Source organism: Orbicella franksi, chromosome 11 (genome assembly GCF_964199315.1).
Source record: "Orbicella franksi chromosome 11, jaOrbFran1.1, whole genome shotgun sequence".
In the NCBI taxonomy this organism is placed as follows: domain Eukaryota; kingdom Metazoa; phylum Cnidaria; class Anthozoa; order Scleractinia; family Merulinidae; genus Orbicella; species Orbicella franksi.
The window spans coordinates 11,741,901-11,754,496 of record NC_138155.1 but is presented as its reverse complement, the minus strand read 5'-3'; the positions used below and the strand labels follow the sequence as shown (position 1 = coordinate 11,754,496).

The window sequence follows — 12,596 nt, the reverse complement described above, 5'->3', positions numbered from 1 at the left end:
GGGTGAAACCTTGGGGGTTTTGTCTGAGGGCGTGGGCTTTACTTTTGTTCCTAGCTTCCACTCGTTGCTGCTTTGTGAATCGACTTGGAAGGATGGCTGTTTGGCGGGTTGATTTTTGATGGGTCGCCTTCCATCGTTTTTAGCCCAGATTTTTTTGTACCTGGATTCACCTCATTGTTTACCCCCAGTTTCATTCCAGCAACTGCCTGTTTCAGCTTATTGTTGTAACCAACCTTGCTTCCTGCGTTGATGATCATTCTCGCGGGCATCAGCCACACCCCAGGGTACACCGCGGACTTCTTTCGCTCGGCCTCCTTCTCCAAGAATACTGCTGCGCACGTTGACTTGCGCGCCCAATATGCAGTAAACAAAAGCTTGGATTGACTAATTTATGCGCGAAAGGCCTGTCTGCGTCAAACCGGCGACGGTTTTTGGAGCGAACCACTTATACTGAGTGGAAGTCTGTCTCAATGTAGCTGATTTTTTTGGGGCCGAAAGTATGGTACTTGGGAAAATGGGCCCATTCCGCCTTTCCTACCTTGTCTATGTCATACAAGTAAAGGTACACGTTCCCCAGGCCGTGGTTCATTCCACGTTTAAAACGGAAATCACTCGATGGATCTATTCCGAAATCATCGCAGATTCTGTCGTTTGCGGCCTCGTCATATAGAATATGCAAATTTGCCGAAAAAGCTGTCTGAGGGATTATCGTTTTACGCGAGGAACAAGAACAACACACGATTTATTATCAAAATAGAAAACCTCTTAGCTACAAAATAAGGAAAATTGAAACTGAAACTTAATTCACCCAGAATAACTTAAAACCTAATTGAGCTGAACGAATCTCCATTAGAGGTAACGAGTATCGGTAAATTTTTTATATCCAAACTTGACAGAGAAACTTCAAAGCAACCAGTGGGAATTTCAATGAAACCTCATAATGTTTGGAAGATTAGCCCCTTGTGATAGATTTAATACAGTAGTTTGGTTTGTCCGACCAAACACGACACCTGATTAATTCGCTGAAAGCAACATTCCAACTGAGGATCGTGCATAATTGATCATTTCTTTGAAGATCATTTGAAGTTCACTTTTATAGACTAGCAGAAATTCAATAAATACTAGAAGCTAATCAAATAAAAATATTTATTATATAAAAGTTAGTGATGTACCTAGCTAGTAGTAGCAAATTGAGTGTTTAGAAATATTTCACAAGTGAGCGCCGCGAACGAGTGAAAGGTTTGTCAACACGAGAAGAGAAATTTCGTTTCTACAAGTGGCCATGTAATGTTCTATTCATTATATAAACATCAATGCAATCCCAAACCACTAAACTAAACCTATACCACTAACTTTGATATTGACAAATATTGTTATTTAATTGGCTTCTAGTATTTATCAAATTTTTGCTAGTCGCGTTACTTAAAGCAATGGTAAAAAGTGGTTTCTCTGCGTTTTAAAGTTCTCCTTTTTATCTGGCGTAAGTCTTGCAACTTCTGCCCAAAATTTCCCTGTTTCAACTACAACGACGGTATTTTCATGTAACTATGGAAAGGCTTTTGTGAAACCGCTGTTTCAACGCAACGACTCTTTTTCAACGACAATCGACATTTTTCAAAGTAAATCTTTGTTCCCTTGACATCAACATTATTGTGTTGCTTATTTAGGTCTATTTAAATTATATTTTATTTCTCCGCGTCCTTCTGCCGCTTCATATGTATCTGTCCTTAGTACGTTAAACATTTGATTTTACGTAAGCAGCTTGACGAGAGATATGACTTCATCAACAAGGTAAATAACCTGTTTTGCTCTGTTTTAGAAAACTTCATGGTAAAAAAGAATGTAGACTGCGAGAAGTCTCTCTTTTGCTCGAAAATCCGCGGGACAGAACGCAAACGGCCAAATGCGAGCGAATTCTCTGATCGTTTGTGTTCTTCCACGCGGATTTTCAAGCAGGAAATTGTGAGTAATCAGGGGTAGGCTGCTCGTAGAATGAAGCAAGTAGTTAAGTTTGACTAACAAATAGTCACCACTAGCCGTCATATATGGTCCACCTTTGAACCAAGGGACATTTTAAAATTATATAATAATAAATAATAATAAAAATATATGCATAGCGCCAATTCCACTAATTGTCCACGGCCCTTTACATTAAAGATTATTAAAAAGCTAAAAGAAAGGGGGAAAACAATAATAGAAGAAACTTAGTTAAAATTCTAAGATATTTAAACATATTTATTATCTAAAAATTAATTAGTTCGAGTGGGATCGAGTACCATATTCTTGGTGCCACCACAGCCAACGTTCCCGCAGATAACATCATCCTTTATCACTTTGGTGACATGCAAAAATGATGGAAGGATTTTGAATGGGACTGACTGAAGTAAAATTTCTTTTCTCCTCAGCAATCCATCAATCTATTATAGCAATTATCGTAGTTTAAGGTGGAATGGTGCCCTAAATGGGACAATATGGAAAAGAAAGATCAGATGCGTGAGATTGCACTCATTTAGAGAAAATGAATTTTGAAGGCTTTATTTTAAATTTTTTTTTCCATGGCAACCAGCCACGCCCTTTTGAGGTACTATTTTATAGCATTAGCGCCGACATCTGAGAAAAATTGCACTTAAAGTTTGTTACACGACGAATTATTTGACTACACAGAAATTCATTAAGGGGCGGAAGGTGCAGGTTGCATCTCGGGGGAGAGGGGTGTTGTAATGGTTGTTTTATTTTGTAAAATGTTACCGCAGTTGTAGGAAATACTCCTTTCATAAGGGAAATGAATGAGCCTGCGATGGTGATTCAGGCGACGCTTTTCACTAGTAATTACATCTATCGAACTGCCCATGTCTTAACAGCATTTCTACAAAGTACCGTTCATTTATGTCAAAACTTATCTATATTTGGGGTCATTTTATGACTGAAAACGCCCGTTGCTATGGCCGTTGCTCCGTAAAAAATATTATATCACTGTGTGTTTTCCTTGAATTTCATACTCATCTAGAGGCAAATTCGGCAAGATCGTTTCAAATGTTTTTACAAGTGTTCAAGGGTTTTAAATCTTATATTTTCGAAACTTGGATTTTTCTTGAACATCGTCATATTATAGGGTACCATTCCACCTCAGAGGAGCTACAGGTACTTCACCACAAAAATTGGCATCTTAAAAAAAAATGTTTGTCTTTACTATGTTGGCCTGAGAAAGGGAAGATGCAAAATACCAACATCACTATTATCACTGCAATAAACCACCCACCTCCCTTTCAGACAATGTGTAACTATTTCAAACACTCTCCATCGCGCCCAGGGTGCAAATCTTGCCTCCTATATCTAGATTTTTCCTTGCATTGATAATCCTTTTTTCTATTCGCAACGAAAATGATTTACTGTTTTCGTTTCAGTTGTCGTGGTAATGGTATATTGCTCCATGTCTTGTTTATTTGCGCCCTCGGTGCGTTCCTTATCATATGTGCGGAGCTGACAGTTCTGGTGCATATGCATCAGCAACAATATAAGGATGGACAGGAAGCGAAAACTCGGTCACACAATCGCGAAGAAAGTGACATTTCAGCACTAAATGATCAACAAGAGTTAAAGTCTACAGTGAAATCATTGGCCGAGAGAACGAAAAGGTTGAACGTAATTATTTTGACCCACATGAGTTCTGGCTCGTCTTTTTCTGGGAACATATTTAATCTGCATCCAGATGTCTTCTACCTTTACGAGCCACTCCATAATCTAAGAAGACGTGTTTACGAAGACGAGTGGCAACCGTTAGATGACCAGACAAACAAGGCATACACAGCTCACTTTGCAAGTCTGCTTCGTGATCTGTTTACATGCACGTTTAGAGAAGAGACCACATTGGCAAGAATTTTTCCTCCATTTCTGAGGGACCCAAAGCGCCTCGCCTTCATGTACTGGCGGCTGTTGCGTCCAGAGTTAACGAATGAAGTAGTGAGAGGAGCTTGCACCGCAAAGAAACTAACAGTGGCAAAAATCATGCAAAGTAGACTGCCTAGGGAAATTGGAATTCAGGAACTTAAGCGGTTCTGTAGCTCTGATCCTAATCAGTTCGATTGCCTGATCATTCATCTAGTGAGGGACCCTCGAGCAGTTCTTTCGTCCTTATTGAGGCGTAAATTTTTTATCAAGGATTCCAGAAGGCAACTGTTTGACTCAAAGAATTTAACAGCAGAAGCAACTGAAATCATAAAGCAAAACTCGCAGTTGATATGTTCCCAAGTTGTGGATAATTTAAACTATGTAAAGGAGGTTTGGCCAAGTTGGTTCCAAGGGCGGTACAAGCTCGTTCGTTATGAAGACATTGTTACCAATGCTTTCAACATGATGGAAGACATGTACAATTTTGTTGGTATCCCCAAGGTGGATTCCATTAATAAGTGGATTGTGGAAGGAAAAACTCTCGTAAACACGACCAGAACGCAATTTTCGGAGAACGACGCAAGCAGGATGGATCACTGGAGATTTGACCAAGATCCCTCGCTAGTGTCTTTGTTCGAAGAGGCCTGTATCCCACTGATGAAACTAATGGGGTACATTTCGGTTTATGACTCTGGTCAGATAAACAATAGCAAGCCGCTGATAGCTAACGAAATACCATTATTGAAAGAACTGTCAATCAACTAAAGTACAACGAAAAAGAGAATCCTTCAAGTAGGGAGGCCGCTACTTTCCTAGAAACGACAATCGTGTTAACCAAACAGAAGGGTCCTTTAAAAGCTATTTAATTTTGCTGAATGCTTAAACTAAAATGGGTGAGGAAGATACAATAGTTATGTTATGGGGAAAGATAATTGTTTGTTTTTTTTAGATAATTATGCTGTAAGAATGAAAACTTTTTTAAGAATTTCTCCTTTCACATATGTTGTTTGCCACGTTTCTTTCGTCTTTTCGGGTTGGGATTTTTAACTATGTTAAGTATATTTGAAGTATATTGTTTCCTTTGTTTCAGTGGCATGCATGTAAACTAGCTAAGCTTAGTACTTGCATAGCTAAGTACATGACCACTATAAATAAGTTTTACATTACATTCCATTTTACATTTTAAAACAAGATGGCGCCCTTTTTTCCTCGAACGGCATATCAACCAGTATTACCCCTTTCCTTTCCTCGTTCTATATATGGATTTTTCTCATGTTTCTTCCGTCTCTCAAAACAAATTGGCGGTCTTCTTTCCTCGATAAAATAGTAGTAAGTGATTCGGCATGAAAATGACTCTTGAATCTAAAATATTTGCCGAAGTTTAAACATTATCAAGCCATGATGATTCCCAACTGTGAGCTCATCATTGTGTCGCATTTTTATTTTATTATATTTCTATTTAATATTTTGCCGCAAGAGAGACTGCTCATAGCGTATTGTACACAACTACAGATAATCACAAACAACTGAAATCATTAACAAACTCCTGCAGCGAAGTTTCGTTGCTGAGGCCAATATTTCATTTTAGGACAGCTCAGCCAGGCTATCGATTCTGTCTCAGTGATGTGTTTGAGAGAGGCTTTTTGGAATATGTCGCGGAATTTTGTCACGAAGAAGATGTCTGGGGTCACGTAGATATTTATGGTTTGGTTAAATATTTTTTTCAGGCTGGACGCCGCTTTTGTGAAATCTACGGCTGGGATTGGCAGTGCTGTTTTGGTTTTCATTGGCGACAGTTGATAGGGAAAGTCCGCTACGCCCATCAGACCGAGCGCGGCTTTCGTTGACTGACTCCAAGAGCGCCTGCCTGAACCAAACACGCTTTGAAGCGCCCCCTCCCCTGCTTTGAAAAACATTTCTGCTGTGATGTTGCGCTTTTCATCAATATTTATTTTGTGCCACGAATTGGTTTTTATCAGCATTCGGGAACTGCTTTGTGAATGCGGCCCACGCGCTTGTCTGGGCCGCGGCTTCTCTGGCTTTCGTATCTGGCCTTTGCGCCCATTTTTGAAATTCTTTGAACTCGTCGCTTCCACTTGTGTAAGCATTCATTTTGAATATGTTATATTTGTTCAATATATCTTCTTCGAAGAAGAGAAATGGTTGTACTTACGATTGTCGCGCAAAATAACGGAGAAACTGTGTACTTCTAGGAGCCGATCCCGAAGGTACATTTCATGAAACTCCTCTCTTGCAGTTTGTACAATAGCTGGCATAATCTTGAAGAAGAAGGAAGCGCGGCCTTGGGTAACCCCGATAGCCCTCAAGGTTTATCAGTTGCTAAAATCTCCCCAGGGCATTACACTTTAGAGAGCTTGGCAAAAAAAAAAAAAAAAAATAGACGCTCTGTTTGACCGATATGAATACCGCCAAATAGAAACAGAAACAAATGAGCCTGTTGCGCAGCTTGTAATCAGAAATTTTGGAACAAAACAAATTACCCTCGACCGTGATTTAGCCCATTTGCTTGGTATTGGGCGGAATTTAAAACTTATAACATAAGTAAAACGGCCTACATCTCCAACGACATACTTCGTTCATTGCGATCTGCTTGAAAAAACCAAAAACTTTTTAAACGCAAAAAGATCAGATATTTTAGCCAAATTTGATGTGAAAGGCCGTCCTTATGAAAAAAATCGGCTATTGTTCGTCTCCTCACGAGGTTTTGCGTGACTGCTCCACAGACGCCTATGTAAATAGCATAACTTTCAGCGTCAAAGATGAAAATGGCGAGCTCTTTGATTTCAAAGGCTTGCCTCTGGAATTTGAATTAGAAATTAATTAACGCTTTTTATACCATATCGTCTGTGAACGTTCTGTCTTCTGATTCGACCGCCTCTCTCTACCCGCGGCTCGACCCATCGAGCCAAGCCGTCAGTGAGTTTCAGCTGACTCGCCCCCCACAGCCCCTCTAGGCGCGGCTGCGGCACCAGACGGGGCCGCGCATGAGAGGCACCTGGCCGCGGTGCGCGGCATGGAAAGCGATGTCAAAGCGCAGTGGGAAAAACAGAACGCCGAGATCAAAAAGTGCGAAAACTCGCGGAAGAGGTTGGAATGGGCAGACAAAGGTGCCACTGCCTTGTCTGTGGGGTTTTCATTAGGGGGGGGGGGGGAGGGGGGGAGGAGGTCGTGGCCTTCGCGACGGGCATCGGAGACCCCGTTGGCATCGCGCTGGGGGCTTGCGGCGCTGCCTTAGTAGCTGGCTCGGCGACTATAAAAAAGGGCGAAAAAGACCTCACCCTCAAAATCGAAAAGCACACCTAGATCGTGACTGCGCTGGAGGAATTTCGCGAAACACTTTCTAGCAAGATGAAAGCCGCGCTCAAAGACGAGTTCATTTCTGAAGCTGAGTATAAGCATATTATCGACGAGTGGACCAAATGTGAAACATCTGTCGAAATCAGGCCAAACATTTGGACACCAGGCGATCAACGAGATGGAAAAAAAGCTCAGCGCCAAGTGAATCTGCCGCGGCGGCGATATTTAAGCTTGGTTCATACTTGTGAGATAAGCATAACACTAGTGAAATAAGCATTAGAGCAAGCACAAGAAAAAAAGAACATGTTTCTTTTTCTTGTGCTTATGTTTGTACTTATTTCACTAGTGTTACGCTTATCTCACAAGTGGGAACCTGCTTATCTCACTAATGCTATGCTTATCTCACAAGTGGGAACCAGGCGTTAGAAATGCACCTAATTTGTTCTGCTTGATAGAGGCGGCCGCTGGCTCGAATTGACATTTGAAAACAAACGTTTTCGTTTACATATAATCAAAACATGATTGTCATTTTCCACGCCGTCGTGTTTCTTGTCGATGAATATTTCATGCCTGAGTTGCAAAGAAACGTGCGTGATATTGCGCGCGAGGTCGTTTTTGCTATGAGCGAGGATTGAGGCAAAACACTCGCCCACGAATCTTTAATTGCTTTGTTTTTTTGTTCAGACCAAAGACGCGCATCATTATACAGATAGCTATCTTGGCAGCCATAAATCCCGACCCAAAAGCGGCACAGCTTGTTAAAAGTTTGTTAGAATCTTCGAGCTCTGACAAGCGGGCGGCCATGTTTTCGAGCGCTTCATCGACGTCGGCCCACTTATTTTGTCTTGTCTTCAAACACCACGAACTCGCTTGTTAGTTGCTCGAGATCGGTTTTGTTCGCGGGTGTCAGCCAGCTTATATCTGGCTCTATATACGGCATGTTTCATTGGTTTTGGCTTTTGGCAACAGAATATTGGCGACCTCTCTGGGGTCCATTCGTTTCATATTGTAAATAATATGATCCGGCAAATACAAAAAAGAAAAGTTAAGTCTGCAGGCCTAAACCATTCTAATCTTCCTCCTTCATTTTTATTTGAAACTTTTTTTTTTTGGCTTTGATCAATCAGACCTTTTCTCCCGCTACCCATTGTTGTTATACTAAGAAACTGCGGCTTGTTCAATAGGAAAGAATTCTAGGGCAGCACTCTAATGCAAACAACTGGAGCCGTCCGCTTTCAAAACAGGTCACACCGGTTAAACCGGTAAAACCTGGACGTGCTACACACATACAAAATGGGGGTTCTGGGTGCAAACAACTGGGCCTTCTCAGGCGCCGAGCAAAGCAAGGCGCCTGGAGTGGCGCAGACTTGCTGGCCCCAGAACCCCCATTATATATGTGTGTCAAGTAAGACACAAGCAGTGGACACAAGTAAGCATCGTGAAGCTATTTTTAATGGATTGGCATTAACTCTCCCCATATTACAGGTTTTTCTAATTGGAGCCCATGACTTTTAAAACAACAACAACAAAAATATACAGTTACTTGTGCATGCTGTCTCACAGTCGCCCTGGATACAATAGACACATGTAAGCATCCTTGACCTGTTCTTAAAGAATTGACCACGCCTACTAAAGAAACTTCTTTACATACTACAAGTTAGGTTTTCTACATACTACTGAGCTGATGATCATTTTTCACGATAGCTGCATAAATTCCCATGCACTCATTGGCTAATTTTTATTGTCAATAAGCGGACAGACACATGAATTTATAATTTATGCGATACACCAGTGAGCAAGAAACTAGGAAGAAACTGGGATAAGCTCCGGCAGCTATGAGCCAGTTGGCTCCAAGGCTTCACCTTTAGCGAGCGAGAGAGGACAATTTGACAATTTGTTCACAAAAGAAAAAACAAATTGATGTCAGTTTTTCATGCGTCTGTCCTGTTATTGACAATGAATTTGTTGTACAAAGTCAAGAACAATATCATCCAACATTTTCTTTTACCATAATGTTTTTTTTTAATATATCTCTTTTCAAACTTTACTGCTTAATTTAATTTACTGTTTTCATTAGATGTTCAGAGTAAAACACTGAACATTTTGGAATGATATTTCTTGCAATAGCTTAAATTGTATTAGAACAAGAGAAAAAAGCACTTATTTACAATTGGGATAAAAAAAGGACTTTTACATGATGCAGCACAAATTTATTTGGGGTCTTGCTGATGGAAGTGGCAGCTATGGAGAAGGCTAGTAAAGGGCAGGAAGGAGAAGCATAGAGGGCTCTATCTTGCTTGAAAACAAGGCTTGGAGTGGCAGTGTGCTTGTCCTTGCTAAGATAGGGGGGGGCAGTAAATGGTGTGCTGCCCCTTGGGTGTTGTATAGCAAAATGAGAGTGGGTGAGGGGAGGGGAGGGGAGGGAGACTATTTCATGACTAGATTTTTTTACTGATTGGATTACCAAATTTGACTGGAAGAGCGTGATGACTGCATACGGTATCACTTTGAAAGAAATAATTAATTATTTATCAAATAGAGGCGAGAGTCCTCGTTTCACACAGTCACTTGCAAATTGCTTCAAATATGTCTAATGTCCTCTTGATTTCTTTCACTTGCTCTGCTAAGTTTTGCAGTGGTTTTAGACTTGCGTTGAGTTCTTCACATCTTGCAATGAGGGTGTACATTGATTTGATATTTTCATCCACTGTTTGGCTGACATGGTCCACACAAGAACCATACGCACCAAGACATTCTGTGCTCACTTGCGACATAGCCTTCAAACTGTTGGCCAAGGTTGCAAGCATATGATCCAAGTTTCCGGCAATACCATAAGCTCTTAACTCTAAATCGTGCAAAACTTCTGGATCAACTGGAGGAATTTCTGACAGGCATGATTTTTGCACATTCTCCCACTCATCTAAAGATGCTACTTCACTATTAGTGATTTCTTCATAGGTATCCATTACAGCCCCTGATGATAGTCTATGTCTTTCTAGTCTTGCATCAGGAGGTGTCAATACAGTGTTTGATTCCTCTGGCAAAGTTCCTTGGCTTGCAAGGCAGCTGACATGTTTATCTCTTTCCTCCTGTTCTACTGATAATCCCTGTGTAACTGAAAAAAAAGATTTCACATTTCAGGTACTTAATAATGATTGTTACACACTAGAGTGCCAAGTTCAAAATATTAAATATGACCAAAATTTATATCTAAGTTTTAAAAAAGGAAGAGCACCATATGGAAGTGAGGTGCTTAAATTGCCCATAACTCTTTAGTTATTTTATGTTTTTCCTAAACAGAGGTATTAAAAAAGGCAAGGAAGGGCAAGAAATAAGCCATTTTGCTAATGGAAATATTTCCTAGTTCCATTCCCTTGTGGGTGCAAGAAGTGATCACTGCACCAAAAATGGCCCTATTTATTCAATAGACCAATTTTGGTATATTAAAATTCAGCCTAACAGAATAGACCTCAGCACGAGGCTCTGGGGAATAAACCCCACAAACTCTGTAGTTATTCCTCACAGCCTCATACTGGGGTCTATTGTTTTAGGCTAAATTTTAATATATTGAAATTGGTCTATTAAAAGATCAAATTTTACCCCCACAAGGGACTGGAACTAGCATTAGTAAAATAGTGTATTGGGATTTGAAGTTATTCAAGATTTTTAAAATGTGAAAGAAATCACAGACCTTGGAGTAAAAACCATGTGTCAAGAAGACTAGGATTAGTAAGGGCCACGTCCCAGATGTTGTCACTGTATCTTAGTTTTGTGGAACAGCAAAGACAAGCACATCAGAAGAACTTAGCTTGGATTATATGAGAGTTTTCTGGTACAGCAATGATGAAAAACTATGCGTTCTAAACATCTGGTGATGATGAGCATACCCCAACACCATATCTCGCCAGCATGAATCTTGCTAGCTAATCTTCTAGCCTTTGCTATTGACATCATGAATCATGAAACAGTTACTGCCCAGTCTTTTTGCTCAGTAACAAACACTAGGGTTTCATTCATACAGACTTAAATTTAGTACCACGTTGTAAAGTGCATCATTGATGAGGAAGCACTGTTCAATGCAATACCTTTTATTTAAATGGTCATATAAGATTAAAAAAAGGTTTTTAATTTCTTCCACAGACTTAGACACTAGAACCACCTCGCATTAATTGCACAGCATAATAAACATATGATAGTACGGGTATACCACTCGATAGCTTCCATTTGACTGGTCTCACACAGACCTAAATGAGTGGCGTGATTATGTGTGTCAGGTGATAACATGCGTTCCAGATTTACCAATGAGAGGGGATAAAAATCAAGTGTTTGTACCTTGATCTGCAGTATGCTGTTGTTTTGTCTTTTCACCGCTTTCAGCCGTATCTTTACTTGTGTTTTCACCGTAGATTTCTTCCTCTGAGTTTACTGTTAATGCTGCAACAGATTGTGGAGGCAAATCTGCCATTTACGCTGAATTAACGCGACGAAAACCATGTACAAATGTAGCGAGTGATTTTTCCGTAACTGATCGAACTCTGACTAACAGAGCCCCTTGTCTCTTCTAACCAGCGGTCTGTTAATCCTAGTTCCCAGTCCCCACACGAGAGCAGGAGTAACGCAAGGCAAGGCAAACGTTTCGCTTCAATAAACAATGCGACCTTCGGCTGGGCCTCCTAAAAACACCATGGTTGGCTACCGAAGGCAGAAATACTTGGTAATTTGGGGTCTTGCCATCCTAGTGTTGATTATATTATTTTATCATTATTTTGGTTCCGATGGCAATACTGCTGGCCCTTTCTTGACAACGACAAGTACAAAAGCAGGGTTGAAACCTTACGACAACGCTGTTCTGCTCGATAGTGTGAGTATAATGTAATCTAATTTACTGTGATGAATTTGTGCTGTCGTTTTAAGATTTAAGCGAACGTTTTGTAAGATTTACCAGTCTACTCATGAGATTTATCGGTCATTGTAAAGATTTGCTTTTGAAACAACATTAACAACATTAGTTACTCTCAGGGGGGCGTTATGGGTAATCGAAAGCCCTAGCTAATCGAATCTAGTCGAACCGAAGAGAAACAACCTGTTAGACTTACTGGATTTAGTTGAGTTTGGATATCGAATTTCATTAACACAATCTATTAACACCAACATATGATCGGATGAGGGAGATTTCTATATGTGTCAGACTGAACTATGTATTCAACGTTTGCTGCGATTCACACGTCAACAGCAGTCATGAATAGAACAGGACGTCCAAAAGTGAATGCATAATTAAATAGGGAAATAAACGCATAATGCACAATTATTTACAAAATTCTGTGTAGTAGCATAACGAGGTACAGTTGAACCTCTGCTAAAGGCCACCTTTCTTCAGTGGCCACCTCTCT

General features: G+C 40.4%; 3 protein-coding genes across 4 annotated transcripts in view; 2 read left to right on the top strand and 1 right to left on the bottom strand.

Moving 5' to 3' along the window:
• The first annotated feature begins 2,424 nt into the window (after positions 1 to 2,424).
• On the top strand, positions 2,425 to 4,713 carry LOC145460262 (carbohydrate sulfotransferase 4-like). The gene has a single exon (XM_081445012.1). The coding sequence runs from the start codon at positions 3,382 to 3,384 to the stop codon at positions 4,651 to 4,653; it is 1,272 nt and encodes a 423-aa protein (XP_081301138.1). The 5' UTR covers positions 2,425 to 3,381; the 3' UTR covers positions 4,654 to 4,713.
• Positions 4,714 to 8,433: 3,720 nt separating this feature from the next.
• Positions 8,434 to 11,682, bottom strand: LOC145460344 (uncharacterized). Its single transcript, XM_081445125.1, has 2 exons — positions 11,539 to 11,682; positions 8,434 to 10,321 (listed from the first exon to the last, which is right to left on the bottom strand). The coding sequence occupies exons 1-2, from the start codon at positions 11,669 to 11,671 to the stop codon at positions 9,771 to 9,773; spliced, it is 684 nt and encodes a 227-aa protein (XP_081301251.1). The 5' UTR covers positions 11,672 to 11,682; the 3' UTR covers positions 8,434 to 9,770.
• Positions 11,683 to 11,857: 175 nt separating this feature from the next.
• The window catches only part of LOC145460303 (uncharacterized), a 29,402-nt gene continuing 28,663 nt past the window's right edge, over positions 11,858 to 12,596 (top strand). Inside the window, exon 1 of one of the 2 annotated variants that reach the window (XM_081445062.1) lies at positions 11,858 to 12,067. In XM_081445062.1, coding sequence (XP_081301188.1) covers positions 11,858 to 12,067 — 210 coding nt within the window. Of the gene's footprint in view, positions 12,068 to 12,089 lie in introns of those variants that run through there. The other variant, XM_081445063.1, reaches the window with a different exon arrangement.